The 22,933-nt window shown below is 34.6% G+C and overlaps 1 protein-coding gene and 1 pseudogene across 1 annotated transcript; one reads left to right on the top strand and one right to left on the bottom strand.

Moving 5' to 3' along the window:
• Positions 1-287: 287 nt before the first annotated feature.
• Positions 288-18,868, top strand: LOC135078236 (collagenase-like; annotated as a pseudogene).
• On the bottom strand, positions 13,304-14,675 carry LOC135078275 (uncharacterized). The gene is made up of 4 exons (XM_063972873.1): positions 14,524-14,675; positions 14,339-14,413; positions 14,074-14,145; positions 13,304-13,869 (listed from the first exon to the last, which is right to left on the bottom strand). Exons 1-4 carry the CDS (start codon positions 14,673-14,675, stop codon positions 13,443-13,445), a joined length of 726 nt encoding a protein of 241 aa, XP_063828943.1. The 3' UTR covers positions 13,304-13,442.
• Positions 18,869-22,933: the final 4,065 nt, after the last annotated feature.

Raw genomic sequence — 22,933 nt, 5'->3', positions numbered from 1 at the left:
TTTTCAAGATCAAAAAACTTGTGTTCGCTGCGTAGCACGCGAAATACTGCGGAATATAGAAAAAATTTTCACGTTTGGTCTAAAAGTCATAAAAATATAAGCCTTTAAATAAAATAAACCTTATAGGCATAGCCGTAATTACTAACTGAAGAATACCTCCTAATCTAACCATTATCACAAATTACTAATTATGGATTTCCAAATTGGATAAGTCGATAAAAAAACCCAAAAGATAAAATAACCTTCATCTAGTATCACAAACGAGTATATAAGAACCGGCAACACGATCAGCGATTATCACTGGTAGATTCAGCCGTGACAATGAAGTCGTCCCTCTTGTTCCTGTTGGTGGTGGCGGCGGCGGCGGCGGAGCTTCTGCAGCCCAACACGCGCTACCACGAGACCGAGGGCATCCCGAAGTTCCAGCTGATGAAGCAGCTGGAGGAGGGAACCGACTTCGATGGCGGCAGGATCTGGGGCGGGCAGGCCGTCAGCGGCGGTACCCATCCTCACCTGGCAAGTATTTGACCTACATTTTGATGTGTGCATCAAATGTACTGAGTCCCATGAGTAGGTTATAATTGTTCGTTCTAATTCACTTTCTTCTCATTCGCTTCCTTCGTCCGCTCTTTCGAAGAAAGTTAATTAGAACGACCAATTATAACAAAAAAGTGAATTAGGATCTAATCGCCCAATAACACGAACGTAAGTAACCCATGCTTGTAACCTTTTTCGAACTACATTTTTTAACCATCGGCGTGAGTATATTTCATCAGTTCTTTGAAATCCACAGATCACGACAGTCGACTTAAAAATTCTGTTATGAAATTTCTGAAACAAAAAGAATCACTTAAATTGGAATGCGTCTGTCCTGAAGCATCAAACGAGCCTAAGCGTCACGGGAAATTATTGCCAAATACTATACGTAGTATCGTGTGTGGTCCATCGAACTGTGGAAAGACAAATTTAGTTATCAGTTTATTGTTACATAAGAATGGACCACGTTTTCGTAACCTGTATGTGTACTCTAAGTCTTTATACCAACCAAAGTACGTATTTTTAGAAAAAGTATTGGACAAGGTGGCAGGCACATCTTATAACAAGTATAATCATAATAGTGAAATTTTGAGTCCTCACGAAGCATTGCCTGACTCGATTATCATATTTGACGATGTTGCTTGTGAAAATCAAAACAATATACGCGATTATTTTGCCATGGGTCGGCATAAAAACATTGATTGTTTTTATATGAATCAAACTTATACTAAAATACCTAAGCAACTGGTAAGAGATAATGCTAATCTTATTATATTGTTCAAGCAAGATGATATAAATCTAAGACACGTTTACGATGAGCATGTTGGGTCTGACATGTCATGGTCGCAATTTCGTGAAATGTGCTCAACTGTATGGAGTAAACCTTACAGTTATGTGGTCATCAATAAGGATTGTGAACGAAACAAAGGCTGTTATCGAATGAAGTTTGATACATTCATAGTAATGGACTGAACTTTTTATAAGTATAGATGTTAAGTTAGCAATCTCTCAGTTTGATTAGAGAAGTCAAACAGAACAGGAATCTTAATAATGGAAAGAAACTTAAAGGAACAAATAGTAAAATCTGCTGCAGCTGTAAAAAGAAAAGTAGAAATGATTAAAGATGTAAAAAATTCAAATGATATGGCTTTGGACACGATATTTAAACCTATCATTAACCCGCTGAAACAACTAACAAACCAAACTGATGAAAAACGTCTTATAAATGAAGGATTGGAGCAAAACTCAGAAGCTAAAAGAACTAAATACAGTGAAAGTGAAGCATCAAATACTTCTACTGAAGATTATGAAGAACGTGACGATGATGAAGACGATTTAGATAATATAGATGTTTGCAAAACATCTAACAAAACCCTTACTACTTCGCCCTCGGTGGATTACGATGTCCATGAAAACTCATTTAAATCTCTTCAATCATCACCGAGTATCAATAACGATTCTTTATCATGGTCGGTGTCATCTGAAGTGATGAGTGATGTACCTTATGGTATTAGAAACGTAAAGGGAAAGCTGATTCTCGGCAATACGCGTGTTCATGATGATGACCGCATTTTGAAAATTGGAAACCGTAACCTAAAAAAAACTCCAGGCTTAAAAGAATTATTGTACAAAAAAACTCCAGATTTAAAAATGATTACAAATGACGACTTACAAAATTATAAATTAGTACTTATAGATACCAATGCACACAAACGAAACTGTGATCCATCAAAACCAATAAACAGTAACAAAGGTTTTAAATATATGAATATAATCAAACCTTTGTTTAAGTTCTCTAGAAGTCACACGAGTAGTGTAGAAAGTCTCCCACAAGGTGAAGGCATCGATATTTTGAAAGAAGTTAAGAAGGATACTGATTTGGTTTATTGGGATGATCCAAATGAATTAGTGGAAAGGTTAAAATTACTACTTGGATCATGGGCAGCTGGTAACACTGGAGTACAAAATGAAATTTATGCAATAATAGAGGAATTGAATGAAGCTGGTATTATAAAAGACATAAAATATATAAAGCTCCCAACAGGAGGGTTTGGCAGTACCATTACACTACAGAAGCCGAGCAGACGGCAATGAATATAGATAAATTTGGTCATCACGTTCATAAGCGTTTACGACTATCTGACTTTACTAATATTCTTACTGATGACACATTAGTAAGGTCAGATGCAGGTCACTTTGATTTAAAATCATCGAGATTAAAAGGACTACCAACTCCGGAAAAAGAAGACGAGGCTGTAAATAAAGAGTATGTGGATAAATGTGTTCAAGATTTAAAAAATGAATTGAAAAACATTCAAAGTAATGTTAAAAAGTATCTGAATAATTTGGAAAAATTAACTACTAATAATTTAACTACATTATATTACACAAAAAAAGAAATCGATCTGATGATTGCAGCAAAATCCATCAAGAATGAGTAAACAAGATATAGTCAACGAGTTACACAAAGCAGCGAGAAGAAATTTCATCCGTCGACATACGATTATTAAAGGGATAGATGATTTATGGCAAGCTGACCTTATGGATTTTCAAAAATATTCATCATTTAATAAAGGATATAAATATGTTCTAGTTGTAATTGATGCTTTTTCAAAATACGTATGGGTTAGACCGTTGAAGTCCAAATCCAAACAAAGTGTTACGAACGCAATGTTAAGTATATTTATCGAATCAACACGAAAGCCTAGAAATTTACAAACCGATCTGGGTACAGAGTTTTATAACGATTGTTTCAAACAGTTAACAAAAAGTTACAACATAAATCATTATTCCACATACTCGATTAAAAAGGCGGCAATTGTAGAGCGAGTAATAAGAACGATAAAATCTCATCTCTACAAAGTATTTAGTTTATGCGGTCGTTATCAATGGTTTAAAAATAATTTAGATGCAGTTGTACAGCAGTACAATAACACTTTTCATCGGGTTACTAAATTCAAACCAATTAATGTTAATGATTCCAATGAGACTGTCGTTAGATCTAATATTAATAGAAGCAAAAAGCCACAAACGCGTAAACGATCAACTTTTCAAGTTGGCGACTTTGTTCGTATAAGTAAATTCAAAGGAGATTTTTATAAAGGTTATACACCTAATTGGTCTACCGAAATTTTCCGAATCATAAAAATCAAACAAACAAATCCTCAAACGTATCAAATTGAAGATAAACATAATCAAATTATTCTTGGTTCTTTTTACGGATATGAATTACAAAAAACGAAACTGCCTGATCTTTATCTTATCGATAAAGTTATAAAAAGGAAAGGAAACAAACTTTTTGTTAAATGGTTAGGCTTAAGTGATAAGGAAAACAGTTGGGTTGACAAAAGTGAATGTGTGGTGTAGGTATATAAATAAAACATAAATTCCTCTATAACTCACTTTAAGATAATCGATGAAGGGAGGCAGTGGTATAATTAATACGTTAATAGATCATTTACCGTTTGAGTTACATTTACCTGGGTATCAATTTTGTGGTCCTGGAACTAAACTTCAGAAACGATTACTTCAAGGTGACCGTGGAATTAACAAATTGGACGAGGCTTGTATGCACCACGATATTGCTTACTTGAATAAAGACTCTGGTGCTCGACATAAGGCTGACTTAGAATTGTTAAATATGGCTAAGAAAAGGTTAAAATCAAAAGATGTTGGGAAAGGAGAAAAAATTGCTTCATGGATAGTTAAAAATGCGATGAAAGCAAAAATCAGAGCCGGCCGAGGCATAACATCATTTAAGTAAGGGATAAAGAATATAAAATCAGAATTAAAAAAACTTAAATCTAAAGATAATCACTCTGCTATAAAATATGCTTATGCAGCTGCAAAAAAACTTTTCGGTAACAAAAAAGGAATACGATTACCTCGATGTATTCCTCTTCCAAAATGTGGAGGAATTTTACCACTTATTCCTATATTTGCGGGGCTATCGGCTTTAGGTTCTCTTGCTGGAGGAGCAGCTGGTATAGCAAAAGCTGTTAATGATTCTAAAGCCGCACAAAAGAGTCTAATGGAATCAGAAAGGCACAACAGAATGATGGAAGCGGTAGCCCTTGGAAAAGGACTGTATATAAAACCTCATAGAAAAGGAGCCGGTTTATATCTAAACCCCTCAAAAAACTAATTAAGCGGCTACCTAAACGTGCGCTCACTAACTTGGATATATTAGAACATGCTTGTGATATTCCTTACTTTCGTGGTGTATTTATGCGCGATACATTACCTGCGAAACCTAAGAAGATAGAATGTGCAATCATGAATTTGGATAGTAATAAAAATCCTGGTACACATTGGGTAGCCTTTGTAAAGCAAAATGATTACGTTGAATATTATGACAGTTTTGGTAATTTAAAACCACCGTTGGAATTAGTCAAATATTTTAGTAACTTACCTATAAACTATAATTATGTACGACATCAAGCCTTTGGTACAATAAACTGTGGTCATTTGTGTCTGAAATTTTTAAGGAATTATTGGAAAAAACATTTATATAATGTAAATTATTAATAAAAGTGTCAGTATAATAATGTCTTTCACTGTGTCTATAACCGGAACAGGAGCCTCCTTAACAACGAATTATTCACCGACCTTGGAGCTTCGAGATGACTACGAATGCGGTCTTTTATATTTTTCAACCTTTAATTCAATTCCCAACACAGATGAAAGAAACAACAAGTTTTACTATGGTGAAAATGAGATCATCGAAATTCCTGAAGGGTCTTACGAGCTTCAGGATATTTGTGATTATTTAAAAAATAACATCAAGAACACTATATTAAAACTTACTTGCAATAATAACACATTGAAAACAAATATTTATTGTTCTAAAGACGTTCATTTTAATAAAAGTGGCACAATTGGTAAAATTTTAGGTTTTGGAATGGAAACAATAAATGCAAATATAAGTACCGAATCAAAGTATCCTGTGAGCATTCTATCAACAACCATTGTGAGGATCGAATGCGATGTAGTCAGTGGTTCATTTGTGAACGGGAAAGCAAGCCATATAATTTATGAATTCGTACCTAATGTACCACCTGGTTATCGAATAATTGAAATACCTAAAAATTTAATTTATTTTCCTGTCAATCAAAGTTCTATAAGTGCTATAAATATCAGGCTGTTGGACGCTGAAAACAAAGAGATAAACTTACGAGGTGAAGAAGTACAACTGTATTTACAATTCAGAAAAAAATGATTAACTTCAATAAAAATCCTTCTACATTGCGTACTCCACTCAGTTCTAATAGAACATTCCGCAAAGACAGACCGCTTCAACTAAAAAAGAAGCTAACCAAGAGCAATAAAGAATTTCTCAAATTAATTGGTTTAATAAAATGAATATTTTAAATATATCAAACAAACATCATACGATAACAGCATTGAAAGTTTCGAGTATCATTCATACAAACCATACGTAACAAGTTTCAACAAGAATGATGAAATACGAATACCGATCAACCAACAAGACTTGTACGTGTTACCTTCACTTAGTAGTCTATATATCGAAGGAAAAGTAGTTGTGTATAATAAAACCACCAAAGAAAAAGTATCAAATGTACACTTCGTTAATAATCCAGCCTTATTCCTCTTTCAAGACATAAGATATGAACTAAATGGAGTTGAAATAGATAAAATTAAGAATGCGGGTATTACTACAACAATGAAATCTTACCTATCCTTAAATGAAAATGAATCCAAATGTGGTCGAGTTTGGGGCTGGTCAACCGCAGGAACAAACAATGCCAGTGGTGGACCATTTTCTGCATCTATACCATTAAATAGGATACTAGGATTTGCAGAGGATTATGAAAAAATTATCATTAACTGTAAACACGAGTTAGTGTTACTGAGAAGTAATACTAACCTTAATGCGGTCAAGTTAAATGCAGGTGAAGTTGTAGATGACATTATAATCAATAAAATTATTTGGCGCGTTCCACACATTAAAGTTTCAGACCATGAGAGGATTAACCTATTGAAACACTTGGAGAAAGATCGAGCTATTCCATTAGTGTTTCGTAATTGGGATCTGTATGAATACCCATTACTGCCTAAGACACGTAAACATACTTGGTCTATAAAAACTTCATCGCAAATAGAAAAACCACGATTTGTGGTAATTGCCTTACAAACCAATCGTAAACATAACGCTGTGTTGTCAATGGCAGAGTTTGATCATTGTCACGTAAGAGATGTAAGAGTCTTTTTAAATTCATCATATTATCCGTATGAAGGACTACATGTCAGTTTTTCAGAAGAAAAAATTGCTTTATTATACGAACAGTATTCAAGATTTCAACAGTCGTATCACGGACGTCGGCCAGAGCCGTTGTTGAGCTTGAAAGAATTCAGAGACGTAGCTCCCTTATTTGTTATCGACTGTTCGAGGCAACACGAAACTTTAAAAGGTTCGATCGACGTACGAGTTGAAATTGAAACAGACCAAGAGATACCAGATCAAACAGCTGCTTATTGCTTGATTCTAAACGATTGTATATTTGAATACAAACCTTTGAGTAATATCGTTAAGAAAATATCATGAATAGCAATATTATCGTAGATCTGCAAGGATTTAAAAATAGCAAAAATGAATTTATAATAAAAGAATTTGCTATAGCTACCCAAGAGCATACTCACATATTTTTGATTAAGCCTCCATACCCGTTCTCTTCATTGACTGCTGAAGAGAAAAAGCAAGTTTGCTGGATCGAAAAAAACAGAGGCTATCGGTGGAATGAAGGATATATTGATTATAGAGAATTTCAAAGACTTATCGTACCTTATTTAAAAGGTAAATATATTTTAGTAAAAGGAGAAGAAAAGATCAAATGGGTGCATAATTTATGTAATCAAAATGACGTCCTAGACGTAACTTGTTTCGGCGCTCCAAATTTAAGTACTCTTTACAATCTTTATTGTTTGGATAACCCCACATTATTTAACTGTTTTGCTCACAAGAAATATTGTGCATTAAAAAATGTTATGTGTATAAAGAAATGGTGTGTTGAAAAAAATGTAGCAATATGATAAATAAATTTATTATTCTAAAAAACTGTTTATTTTTATTTTAACAATCCTTGATAAAGATTTAAATAATTATTACATATTATGTAAGGGAAAAAAAATAACACTTTCATATTCATAAACTTTATTATAAACTTTTAACATTAGGTACAATAAAGATTTTTCATATTCAATAACTTAATAATTATAAACTCTTAAATTTAAACTAAATACCTACTAAAGATTATCATTACACATTTTTTTTGATATTTTCTTAATTACTGATTCAGTCATGTCCATTATTTCATCATAATTTTCAGTCACTACATACTGTGCACTAAGTATCACATTATCATCACTTTCACTGTCATCCGGATCGCATGCTGTTGAAGCGGAAGGCTCACTCGTCAGGTCACACACTCTTATTTGTATAAGCCGTAAACCTTTAGTTCGCTCCTTGGAAATGACGTAGGACTTTGCAGTACTACGTGCCTTCTTTCTTGCCGGTTGCTCAGTCTTCCGCCTAACCCTCTTTTCCCGGGAGGTTTGAGGCTCACCAACTTGTCCCAGGACATCTGAACAAGCTTGTGTTAATCCCTCCCAGGGATCATAGGTGAACGGGGGAAGCATGATGTTCATATCGGAGTTTTGCATCGTCTGAAAAGAAAAAATAACAATTGTTAGTGATCATAATAAATTCAAAAAAATTGTTAGAAGGTACAGTCATAAAATTACAAACTTGAATACTTACAAAATAATGAATCCGTTGCTAGTCTGAAGACGAGCAGTGATATGGAGTGAATGAGCTTGTCGGTGAAATATTGTAAAAAACATGTGATTTGCTTTATTGCGAAATCGTTGACTTTGCAAACGTGAACGGATGTCTTGAGTCAGCATATTGAAAATTGCATATTGTAATATGAAATAAGGTTATTAAGTTTATTAGAAAGATTCTTTCACAAATATTTATTAAATAGGTAATATGAATCAAACAACAAATCATAGATGGTTTAAAATTTATTAAGCACTTATTTCATAATTATAATAATAATAATTTTTAATTAATTTAATAATAATAGTATTATAAAATACAATAAGTGTTAGTCGCAGGCTTAAGAGTAGAAAGTTAGTAAAAAGTATAATTAATAATAAGTAATATTTTCCTAATCTAAACATAAAATAAGAACAGATTATTTCAACCCAGACTATTTAATATCATCATAATATTATTATTTTAATACAGAACAAGACTAAGACATTTATCAAAAAAGAATATTAACATATTATTTATAATACAAGTAGGCTCTTATAATACCTATAGAAACATTAAAAGAAGCTGGATTTATGACCCCAGGCCACTGTATTTATATTATTTTTTAATATTATACGTTTGTCATCGTTAGATGATAAAGCCACTTTATTTACCGATTGAGTAAATATTTCATGCTTTAACGATTTAAATACTACATTTGTTTTTTTAATAATTTTGTTGTGCAATAGGACATTACTGTAATCTTTAAAAAGTAACTGCTTAACAGCTGGTTTTTTTACTCCTTTGGCTTTTTTTATTTCTTTATTTTCAGTTTTAATACAATATAATTTTGATCTTAAACCGACAAATTCAGTTATGAGTTTTCCACCTAGTTCGTCTTTAAACAAACCAGGTACTTTTTTATTTTGCCGTTTAATGTTAAACAAATTATTTTCATCATAATTGCTTGTGTCAAAGTAAGATTCAAATTGACGTTTCAAATCCTTATACACGTCCTTGGTGTGTATGGAGTACAAAAAGCTATCCGTATCTGTGTAACAAAGTTGTAAATTGTTACCGTAGAATGGTTTCATTATGGAATAATGGAATTTATACATATGGCTTTTAGAAATTTCTAAAACCGTAAATCCTATATAAATTGGTTTATCCAGTAATATTGACTCCGGTTTCATTTGCACTGCAACAAAATTCTCAGAAAACACAGTTGAGCTGTGATAATTGGGTCTTGCTATTAATTGCTGAGCAGTGTACTGTTTTTTAGTTTTATTTCTAGTATCAACCCATTGATTTACTAATTTTACATCAAGCCGTTTTTCCGGATCTTCTAATGTTTTGCCGAAAATGCTATTATTCAAAAGTTTAAAAAAATCTTGTTCAAATGCAGACGTTGCTTTTTGTCGCAACTCGGTATTAAGATCAATGTACTGCTTTAGATAAGGGCTTTGTTTGAATTTTATTACTCTGTGGATTTTTTTTAGTTTCAAACCATGATCAAGGCATGCTTTTAAATGCACATAGTGAATAACATAGTTAAATTTATCGTATAAATTAGGTATTAACTTGGATGTTTTAGAGCCAGGTGGAGTAAATTTTTGGGGACAAAAAGGGAGTTCATTGTGTAAATCATGCAACTGTTCTGGATATTCTAAATCTATTTCTAAAATATAACCCTCTTCGGCATCGTCGGGCGTGTTTATAATTTCGTCGGCATTAAATTCTGACACATTTAATAAGTGAAAATCAGAATGAGGTAAATACGAGCACATTGCATAACCGTATAAATTGTTACAGTCTATATAAAATAAGTAATTATCTGGAGAAGATGGATCGTAATCAGGCAAGTATTTATTATTTGCCTTCGCATATCTAGTGGAAACTTGACAAACACCACCGCGGATACCCTTTTGGATTAACCGAATTATTTCCAAATCTTCAATTAGTTCAAGTTTTACTTTGGTCAAAAGTAGCATAGCATCGAAGCTTAAACTTGGAGCGGTAAGATAAAACGAAGGATCTAAATTATAATTAGTTTTACAAGTATACCGAAATTTTTCAAATACATCGGCCAGTAAAAGTACGTCTGATTTTAAATATAACTTTGTATATTCTCCTAGATTTTTTAAATTAAATGTTTTCCAAACGCGCTCGGCATGTTTATAGTCAGATTCTGAAATAGTACACTCATTCAAACTACTATAAAAATTATGGCGTGAAGGTAATTGTTTTTCTTTATACGATTCCCAGTTAGTCATGTATTCATAAGGGTATACACCTTTGCGCCTTAATAACTCAAACTGATTTTTTTCAGAAAAAAAACGCGATAAATGTGTAAAATCATGTGTGTTTAAATTGGAAACCAGTTTTTCAAGGCTTGTCCCTAAAAATTTGAACGAGTCAACAAATCGAACTGCCATGTAATGATTATCATCTGTTGAAAAAAACTTAGTGAACGATATATAATTTTCTTTATTTTTGGCTATAACTTTTATTGGTCCCGATATTTCTCCCAATTGCCTTATAAATAGATGACTATCGTAGCCGGATAAATTATGGAAAAATACCGGTACGAATTGCGGTAAGCGGTATTTGAGATTACAGTATGAATGTGCGGGACCGCGGTACCTGCCGGTTAAGTGACAGTGGTCCCTCACTCTATCGTCAAATAACAACTGATTGCAAAGATAACATTGCTTCGATTTAGAAAATGATTCCGATTCTTCTACTGTTAACTTTTTCATTGGTATTTTGTTTTTATATAATTTTAATATTTTAGATATGTCTTGCTTAAGATTCTCAATAAATATTTCAACACATTTTTTCCCAAGATAAGATACGTACCGATTCAAGGAACTGTCATATGAACAAACAACGTAATATGCAAATGCAGCCGGAACATGTTTTTGGAAGACGTTCGTAGAATTTGAAGTCGGTCCGTTTGGACTTGGTTGTAATAACGATTCGAAATCCGCGTAAATAACGAACGGCATGTCTTGCATTTTTTCATAGTTTTTAAACTGTATAAGTGTGCCGGGTTTTGGTAAAACAGTAGCAACGCCACCGCATATATGAGTATTTAATTTAATTTCGTTTTTAAAGAATACCATACAATCATCACAAAAAAATATTTTGTTGTGGTTTTTTGTTATTTGCGACCTTAACAAACGACTTACATTTTTTATCCAACAATAATGCGTTAGATTTCCCTTTTCTAAAAATAATAAATTTATATGGTTCTTTTTCTTGTTCTGAGTGCGGTATAATGGTCCAACAATATTAGTGTTGTTTTTAATTCCATAAACATTGACACTTATACTGGGATTATTCTTTTCAAAAGTTTTTATATACGAAAAATTTACAGGAAATGACATGTTTTTTGTATTGAGAACGTTCTCAAAATGAGGATATGAAGAAGTTCGGTGAGCATTACTCTTAGCAGGAAACAATGCTGCCATTATGCTCCACAAAAAACAAAATTTATCTCTGTTTTGAACATTAATACAAGCTCGTTTTCAACCGACTTCAAAAAAAGGAGGAGGTTCTCAATTCGACCCGTATGTTTTTTTTTTTTTTTTTTTTTTTCTATGTTTGTTACGCGATAACTCCGCCAATTATGAACCGATTTGAACAAATCTTTTTTCAGGGTATAGGTAATACCTCAAGGGTGGTCCCATTTAAATTTAATAATAAAAAAAACAACCCCCAAGGGTGGAAAATTGGGGATAAACTTTTTTATACGCAATATCTCCGCCGATTATAAACCAATTAGAACGATTACTTTTTTGTTGAATAGGTATTATCAAAAGGGTGGTTCCATGCGAATTTGAAGAAAATATTTCACCCCCAAGGGTGGAAAATTGGGGATGAACTTTTTTATACGTAATATCTCCGCTGATTATGAACCAATTTGAACGATTATTTTTTTGTTGAATAGGTATTATCAAAAGGGTGGTTTCATGCGAATTTGAAGAAAATATTTCACCCCCAAGGGTGGAAAATTGGGGATGAACTTTTTTATAATATACATTAAGAATATGGTCTCAATGTACTGCCTACCTTCAGTGGTAACATCAAGGTAATAATTAGTTAACTAAAAAGCAAGAAATAAGTAAAATTTTATAAAAAAAAATAAAACCGACTCCAAAAAACCTACACTAAAAAGTAGAAAAATAATTACTAATTACCTACTTATTTATTAGGACGAATTATTAATATTTATGTAGGTATACCATGATTGATACTTTTGGAGTCGGTGCAGGCAAACTTTACATGTTTCATAATCTTGGCACCGACTCCAGAAGTATCAATCATGGTATACCTACATAAATATTAATAATTCGTCCTAATAAATAAGTAGGTAATTAGTAATTATTTTTCTACTTTTTAGTGTAGGTTTTTTGGAGTCGGTTTTATTTTTTTTTATAAAATTTTAGTTTTAAAGCTTTAGGTAAATCTATAAATTGAGATGCTTTTAAAGGATTAAATTTGTTTATGTTAATTTCTAAGTGCGAATTACGGAGAAAAGACCAACCGCTGTCCCTTTCTTGCATTTCGTCAATTTTAGTTGAAATAATAGCTATTGCTTGTGAGAATATTTCATCAAACGCGTAGTTCTTATGTATGGTAAAGTTCTCTGTAGCAAATGATTTTAGCTCAGATTTGTTAGAGTCATTAGTTCTAAGAGAAAATTCTGCAAATAATTCGAAGTTGACTTTAAGGCTGTTAAATGCTAGTTGTCGCGCTTGTATGAGTTGCCGCACGCGCGCACGCATGCTGCGCAGGAACTCGGCTGGCGTCTGCACGCCTTCATCCCTATTGCGCAATCGATACGTAGCTATTCGACTACGGAATGCACTACTTATTTTTTCTATACCATCTCCTAATTCTATTGCTGAATTATTTTTATGTGTATTACTTTTGAGATGAGCTGAAAAACTATTACTTTTAATTGATAAATCGCACACTGTGCAATATATCGTTCTTTGAGACATTATAAAAAAGTTTAAAACCTACCTAACAACTTTGAATGAAATTAAATAGACTGGGTGAAAAAACTAAGATATAAAAAAGTATTTTATTTTATTACCTTAAATAACTAATTAATAACAAATTACGAACTATTTTTTTTATCAGCGAAAAAAGTACCGTCCTCTTCGAATGCCTCTCGCGCACGCGTGACGAATTGCCGCAGTAGGTCAAGATGTTCGGCGTTAGAGCTGCTTTGGTATTTGAGTGACAATACCGCCTTCTCCCAACGATCTTTCGGCTGCACAGCTCGTATCTCGTCCGCGTTGTAGAGGCGCAACTCCACGAAGAGATCCCCAGGCAGAGAGGCGGTGCGGCGCAGGACTCCGTCGGCCACTCGACGCGTCAGCACGGACTGCAGGCGGCCGGGCTGGCTGCGCGCGCGACTGCTCTCGACGTCCGCGTCGTCGTCCAAGTCCAGCTTCCACCCTGAGGTTCGAGTTCGTTTGTCTCCACTCGAGCTCTCTGCTGACTTGCGTTTGGTAGACGACTTTTTCGCTGATGATTTAGTTCTGAAAAAAAAAAAAACAACATTTGAATTAAATATTCTTAAACAGTTTTAATTATTTTAGTTGGAATGAGAGATAACTGGTAAAATTATAAAATTCCTACCGGAATACCAAGCCTTTGCTTGCTAAATATTTATTTCAAAATACAATTATCATTACAACGCAAAGTAAATACCTCAATCGTCATAAAAGTGATTAAAAACTTACGGTTTATTAACTGATTCCTCTTCAGAGTCGTCGAATAAATGTTTGGCCGTTTTTCGAGGTTTCTGCTTCAACCTGCCAACAAACACGGTCAAATTAGTTTAAAACAGTAATAAACAGAATTTGTAAGTATGAGTCTTTGTTCGCATAAATTAATAAATATTTGTTTCAAAACAGAAGTGAGTCCCGCGTATTTAATTTAAGTACATAGGTACATTACAGCGCAAAGTAAATATGTGAAACGTTATAAAAGTGATTAAAAACTTACGGTTTATTAACTGATTCGTCTTCAGAGTCGTCAAATAAATGTTTGGCTGTTTTTCGCGGTCTCTGCTGCTTCAACCTGCCAACAAACGATCAAATTAGTTTAAAACGATAATCATTTTCACTTGTTTCAAACAAAAATAAATCGATTTATTACTGGAATATTACTTTGTCTATATTAAATCTTACCTTTTACAAGATGTTTCCTCTTCAGAATCTATGTCTTCGCGTTTATTTCCGTGCCGCTTGGCAACTGCTTTTTTGTCGCAGTAATACTCAAAGTCCGACCTGTAAAATATAGAGTTAAAGTTAAAGACGAAATTATGATGCAGGTACGACATATTATGTTCAATACAATACATGTATTGAACATTCAATAACAACATACAGTAAACAACTTGTAAAAATCGAACTGCCTAAGTTCATAATTATGCACATTATTATTCTCATAAAACACACAAGGAAAAAAGTTAAAAAAACTTACGAACATTATTTCGTTGCTGAAGAATACCTTAACCTTGAAGGTTGATGAGCACTATGTGGCACTACTGGAGTTATTAAATTTTATCGATTTGGAGGTCATAATTTATCTAAAAATAATGCAAGATCAGCAAAAGAGGTAGTCAACATTTTTTCCATTTGTACCGCTTAGTTAACGGGTAAAATATAATGTATAATTACAAAAGTAACCTTCAAACACAGGGTTTACGATCACTGGCCAAAATTTTTTATAGAATCAGCAATTACAAAATGTTATTGCTGATTAACATTAACATTTGTGAAAAACAAAAGTTTCAATTTACTCAGACGTCCGCATAATCAGTGTAGGTACAGTCGGCGTAAAAAAATGATGATTTTTTTTTCATATTAGGATATTTTTCTTGTTACATACTTTAGATTATTTCTTAAACATACTATCTTTCTTTCTTTCTTTCTTTCTTTGAATAATATCACGCAGCGCCATCTAGTTTCAAAGTAAGCAACTAAAATGCTTGTGTTATGGGTGCTAGCTTAATACATAATATCCATTGGATATACTACTTAAAAACTATTTAAATACATAGGTACACATTATACATAGTAACACCCAGACCCATCACAGGAATTAAAATTCATCATTTCAATTTCTGCCCAGCCGGGAATCGAACCCGGGACTTCTTGCGTAGTATTGCGGCCTGTTGACCACTAACCACTCAGGTTGTTTTACTATGTAAAGGTACATGTGATCATATTGACTGATCGTGTGATGAGGTATGATCTCGTTAATTGCATTATTTCGTTTTTTTGGTTGTTTATAGAAACGATAAACATAACATAAGCAATAAATGCAGTGTTTCAACATTTTTGTAGAGTTATGTTTACTACCGACTGTACTTACATGCTCAAAACTGTGGTTTCAGCAGTAACAATATACTTGCATTATAACTTATAAGATTAGGGTTCCTTATAAGGAATATAAATTATAATTTGAAACCATTTTATCGCCTTTGTTAACATTTAAAAACATTATTATACACTAATTAATTATTTAATCATTTATCCGTCGATGGAAATTCTACAATATTATGTCAGGTGAGGCAAAAAAAAAAACTCAGAATAAGTTCATGATCTTTGATGTTAACTTTACTCAAAGGTTCAAATGTGTAATGTTTGTGAAACACACTTTTTGGGTAAAAACTACGGTTCAATAATAATGTTATAAGAGCACTAAACGTTAACACGTTATCTATAAAAATATATTTGAGATGAGAACCTCTCCTTTTTTAATCGGTTAAAAATCAATATCTTATAATAAATTATTAGATGTGATTATAATTACAAAAACACAATTTAATAGTTCAGACAGTATAATATATCATAATTTTGATGATGTTTGATTCTAATTATGTATGCCTACATACGGAACCTTTGTTGTAAATACTGTACTCAAATTGACTGTCGTATGACATGATTCGCAATCGAGCCAGTGTTGAAGTGTACGCCATAGTCTCTGGACTGTCATGTGAAGGTTTGATTTTAGGTGCTAACATTTAGTTACAATTAAGACGAACAGTTCGCCTTGAAAACTTTTCTAAGCGAAGTACAGATTTATTGGTACGACCAAACGGGCTAGTGTCGCTGAGCGATTCTAGGTGCCACTAAAACTCTGGAAACAATTAGAAAGTACATCATGGTGGGCTCAGTAAATCTGAAAGTTGCCAAGTGTTAGTACGATCAAACGGACTAAAATTATACCTTGAGCAAACGGCCGCTGACATAAAGAGCATTGGTGTTATTGTATGCGTAGTGTTTTAGTGTACTTACGTCGCGTGGTCATTAGACTCAAAAGGTTTGATTTTAGGTGCTAACATTCAGTTACAATTAAGACGAACAGTTCGCCTTGATTAGTTTTCTAAGCGAAGTACAGATTTGTTGGTACGACCAAACGGGCTAGTGTCGCTGAGCAATTCTAGGTGCCACTTAAATTCTGGAAACAATTAGAAAGTACATCATAGTGGGCTCAGTAAATCTGAAAGTTGCCAAGTGTTAGTACGATCAAACGGACTAAAATTATACCTTGAGCAAACGACCGCTGTGACATAAAGAACATTGGTGTTAGTGCATAGTGTTTTAGTGATACGTCGCGTGCCCACTGGACTCAAACGTTTGATTTAAGGTAGGTACAGTAGAATGTAGAAATATCATAAATAAATAGCAAAAGCAATTAGTAGGTACGATAGGGAGCGTTTAATTCATAATCAAACAATTTATAAAGACTGCGTTCAACTGAATCATAAAACAAGTTTTAGATCCTAATTCACTCTTTTGTTATAATTGTTCGGTCTAATTAACTTTCTTCGAATGAGCGGCCGAAGGAAGCGAATGAGAAGAAAGTGAATTAGAACGAACAATTATAACCTACTCCCATGTCATCATAATTACAACACACATCACTTCCAATGTATCCTGTTGGAGTCATTGTAATGTTTCTGCACAGGGAGGACTGTGGATCACCCTGACCACTGGACAGAACTCGATCTGCGGCAGTTCGCTGGTCAGCAACACGCGCTCGGTGACGGCGGCTCACTGCTGGCGCACCAGCACCTTGCAGGCGACCATGTTCACCATCGTGTGGAACTCTAACTCTATATTCTGGGGCGGCACGCGCATAAACACCAACCAGGTCATAGAGCACCCGAATTACAACGTGTGGAACTTGAACAACGATGTGGCCGTCATCATACACAACCACGTAAATTTCAACAGTGAGTTTCTTTTATTTACGCTGTATTTTACCAAATGAAGAATTTATGAGTATGCGACATATTATCTTCAAGGCGAGAGCAAATAAGCACTTACAGGGCAGGTATATGCCATCCTAAACTGCAACTCACTTAACATCAGGTATGATTGCAGTCAAATACCGGCTTTGTTCTGCATACAAAAAATCGAGATACGAGTATATTATGATTTTTTTTAGAATATTTTCGCCATTGTGCCATCTGCATATTTTCCAGATAATATCCAGCCAATTGCCCTGGCCACTGGCTCGCAAACCTACGCGGGAACCTGGGCAGTCGCTGCTGGATACGGCCAGACTGGCGATGGTGAGTCATGCAACAAGAGTTATATAATAAAATGTTATGCTTTTAAAAGAAATTGCAGAGATATCAACTCGTACCTCATTTATCTACTAAGTTCCTTGCATGTTTGCAGGTAATTCACCGTCTGGCACTAAGTTCCAAGCCAATCTGCTGGTGATCACCAACTCAACTCAGCCAGTGCCAGGGAACCTGGATGCCCGGCATCGTCATCGCGTCCACGCTGTGCGTGAGCACCGCGCACGGCAGCAGCACCTGCCCCGGCGACTCCGGCGGCCCGCTCGCCGTCGGCTCCGGCAACAACAGGCAACTGGTTAGTACACGCTGATTGCATATGTTTGTACGATAAACAACACAACCAGATACGAAGCCATGATAGCCGAACGGTGAAGGGATCGGACTGGCCGACTCGTGATCCAGGGAACGCGGGTTCAGTTCCCGCCACCGCTCGACTATTGTGGTGAGCTCACTCGTGATACAAGCATATTTAGCTTAGTACAAGGGCTAACGGGACTATTAGTAATTTGTATAAAAACAAATTACTAATAATCCTTAAAAAAATGAATTATCAACGATACACCTCAGGTCTTATACCCGAGTTAATACGACGAGTTAAATAAGTGAAATTAATCAAATCAAAGCAAGTAAGTAATTTTGTGATCACTGACTTGACTTTGATCAGTATCAGAGCAGGTCCTCATTAAAGACCTCGGGAAAGTTGCCTCGTCAATGCCGAAATAACACCAGAAATCCTGAATGAACTAAATGCTGGTATTTTTTAATTTCAGATCGGTATTACTTCTTTTGGAACTCAGTGGTGCGCTCAACACCACCCTGCTGGATTCGCTCGAGTCACCTCGTTTGCATCATGGTTTAACAGCCATATGTAAAAAAACTACAACGTATAAATAAAGTATAAGTCTTGTTCCTACTAAATAAATATTATAATATCACTAAAAAGTTTTATTGCAATTATTTATGGCATTTCAAACACCCAATTTACCTTCTGTATGTATTTTTGATATTGTGAGTGAACGTTTTTCTTTTTCAATCTTCAAAGGATCGTTGTTGGTCCATATTAGGATTATAGAGTTGCAATCGGGTTAAATAGTTATTTAATGGACTTTAAAGAAATACGGAATTTTGACAAAAAATGCGTAAACTCAAACGAGACTATTCCCACCTCTCTTTCCCACTACTGCAACTCCTGTGTAGTCAGGATCTACAGCTTGACCGCAAATAAAAACCCAAGCAGTGAAGGTTAAGTTTGCGTAAAGTCAGTGAGAATTAGGGCAAAAAATTAAATAAGGCCCAAAATGCTCAGCTAGTATAAGTTTTTTGAAGTTAGTTATTCTCTCATGGCGTAGTGCAATCAGTGCAATATCATTATTTAACCAATACGAATATGCACATACCCTGAAGTACCTTCAGGATATGTCATCTTTTGTTACCCCAAGGGCTGTTACATCCTTTTCAAACACAGCGATCGGGCTTAGACCACTAAGACTAACCCAGCGATCGCTTCCACTTATCCTTTGGCCAGCCGCCGCGAGCCGGGTGATATATGGACGGCGTCCATACGCGAGTTTTTGCTCGTCCATGATCGATGGCGTCGACATTGACCCTAATACACACTCGATTATAGATTCTGCTGATCATCAGCCAGTTGGAGAATGGGACTATTTGTTTAGGCGACAATTGAGAGCTGATGCGTAATGTGATAATGCAAATTGAAATAAGCTTGTTTTGAGATGTTTTCTGATGATAAATTGATGAGATGTCCGAGTGTTGTAAACAAACAACTGGTGAACTGTTTAGTGAGTTGAATTCTTGATTTATTTGTAAATTAATTTCTTCTTTTCAATCTAAAGACGTCTGCTGCTGAACAAAGGCCTTCAGCATTTTCATGGTGATTATGATTCGATCATGTAGGAAAACTGAAAGTATAACACTCCATCGCACTTTGGGTGGTTCGTAAATAATTAAAATAAATGAATTTTACGTCTCTATATTTTACTGATTGTTCAATAAATATTCCAGTTACAAGTGACAGCTATCCTCTAGGCTAGTTTGCTCCATCGTAGATCGCATCTACCCTTCGCGTCAGATTATGATCAAGAGCTAGGCATTCAAAGCTAAATATAAATATTAAGCTACGTGTTTTTCATTAGTCCGAATAATAACAAAGATTATTGTTTGCTATATTTATTGTATAGTTGATTAATTAACAGAGTTCCTTTGCTAACGTAACTTTTAACGTTTGGACTAGATGCAAACTTTGTAACTAATCTGACATTCATGTGACATTATGTGGAATGTAAGTAATGTCACTATTGAACATTCCGTGTTCAGCTGCAATACTCTTAGGTAATAAACAGACAAAGACGTGGGCGAAGTGTAGCAACATACAACAATGCTCAACCTCAAGACTGACCACGAAATTTACCGCCCGCCAAATTGCTGACATCTGCCACTGTACTTGGAGACTTAACACAAGTACTGAAGGTCTCGTATCGATTGTGTGAAGGAGGACTTGCGAAGTTCATTAAGACGCCACGGTTTGCCAGCGTCAGCCGAAGTTTGGCCGTGTTAGAAGGTTCGGAGGGCGCTCCTCCAGTACGTGGGAAGCTATAAATAATTGAAATTATTAAACTAAGCATTATGTTCATAAAGACAAAGTCGAAAATGCACTGAAAATCGATCAGTGACATTGAATAAAATGACTGAAAGATAAAACTTGTGTAGCTATGCTGAAAGAAATTTCCATCTGAGCCAAACTGGCTATCGCTGCCTTCACAAAGCTACACCTTGTAATCCAAAAACTACAAAGACTCTTGAGAGAGAAATCGTGCTTTTTGGCGTTCTTTGTAGGTTAATATTCAGCAGCATGGCATTGACTGAAATCATGATGCTGAATGCAAAATTCAATTTGAACAAATCAATGGTGTGATTGTTAGAGCTCATTTATCATTTTGTATAAATATAGAATCGAATTAAATTGTAAATAGATTCTTCAGTTATTAAGCATCATGGCATAGCTTTCCTTTAGTATGCTATGGCCCTTATGTACTACAATACTCGTATTACCTACTCGAGACATACACAAGCTTACATGTATGTATATTCCAATATAATAGAAACGTCTTATCAGGACTTAGTTATTAGTTCTAAACCCAGGACTTAGCTAAATTGAATTAATAATGATATAGTAAATGAAATGTAGGTTCCACTTATCACTTAGATTTAGATTGACTATGATTGGTGTAGCTGTCAACCGAGTCAGTGTACGATAGGTTTACCCGAGTCAGGTTATTCAAGATTGGTAGCCTATTACGTAAATAATAGGCCACTCTACACATAAATTTGATAATTTTATTATTTATTACATTCCGGACACCCTGTATAAGCCCTTTGCGAGTTTGAATGTTATAAAGCGGAGTTTGTTACTTCCTTAATTGTCGTCCCGCCACAGTTCCCAACTTTTATCATCCGAACCTAACGAAGTAACGACGTCATCAAAAGAAAATAAATAAAAAAAACAATCGAAACTCGGAAGTACGTGCCTGTCATAACCATACCGCGATAGCGCCACGATAATTTATTCCTCCAAAATAACGTTTTAATACATTAAAGGAATTGCAAAACGAATAACTGGGTGCCAGCCCATTTTAATGAGCACCTCCCAGGATTCTTTCGGCATAGTTCCTGGGAGGTGCGTAGAAACTTCAAATTAAGATTCTTGGAGTTCCTCAGGGAGTAAGATTAATGAACGATGGCACCTGAGGGTTCCGTGCCTGCTAACGACCCCCCTCGGCGTGGGGGTGACCCCCGATAGGGTCAGAGAAATTACTGTTCGAAATAATAAGCGAAAAAATTCGCTGGGGTGGACGTGTTTGGGCAGCGATAAGGGCAGCTGCCATTTTGAGTCTTGAGCTTTGCGCTAGTTATTGCAATTCAATGGACCTGATTTATGACTCGCTATCGTTTACGCCACTTACAATTTATCATTAATATCTCTAAGCACAAGGAGGTATTTTAATCCGATTTCGACTGGAAAATCAGAGACAAAACCTGTAATAAATTCAAGGTAAAAACTAACTTAATTTCAGATCATTAACTGTATTATCAGATAAGTTGAGGTTTTAGGTAAAAAATGCAACATTTTCTCTAAAGCGACACTAAAAAAAATATCATATTGAAGTGGGAAAGGGATTACTTTTCCACTTCAATTATGATACCTAATTAAGTTCCCAGAAGTTCAACGTTAAAACATCAACAAAAATATACTAAATACGATTATTTACAGTTCACTAAATATTTCTCTGTGAAATAATTGCTAAGCCCGAAAACAGTTAGCAAACAAAATAATAGCGCATTCGGTGTAATCAAACATTTTGCATTAAATCACTCGCATGCACTCGCAAATAATATTTATCGCATTAGGATTATCAAATTGATATGAATAATTCAGCGCCGTTTCACTTACCACGTATTAATTTATTACGTTGGAATTGTGAACTGCGTACAAAGTACTCATCTTTGACTAATGAAACGTTTATCCATCGAAATTATTAGAGTTAGCATCATATTTGTTACTGTGGAAATTTTCACATTATTGTCTTTATTAGTTAATATTCAGTAAAATCCTCCATTTTCGTCTGGTAAATTGGAAAGTCGTGCTCCTGCAGTGGAGACTAAATGACCTGATGATTCAGTAAAATAATAGAAAATAGTTATTCTATTCTGGATAATTTACGTTAGCCTTTAAAACCTCGTTTATTAGCTCTTACAGAAGTAAAAACTATTCTAATTACACTTTGTTTGATGTATCTTTATGTTGTATTCATTTTAACTAGGTATTTTTAAAATCCCAAAAACTTCTAAGGAGCTCCTACTAGATCTAGTCTGTAGAATTAGTCCTTATTACCTTCCCCTTTTATTCTGTAAAATTATTTTAGATCATGATAATTACCTTATTACATATCAGGTAGGTGTTATCTAATATGTATCTCAATTTA

Source organism: Ostrinia nubilalis, chromosome 14, assembly GCF_963855985.1.
Source record: "Ostrinia nubilalis chromosome 14, ilOstNubi1.1, whole genome shotgun sequence".
In the NCBI taxonomy this organism is placed as follows: Eukaryota; Metazoa; Arthropoda; class Insecta; order Lepidoptera; family Crambidae; genus Ostrinia; species Ostrinia nubilalis.
The sequence above is the reverse complement of the archived record's forward strand: the minus strand, read 5'-3'. Positions and strand labels throughout refer to the sequence as shown.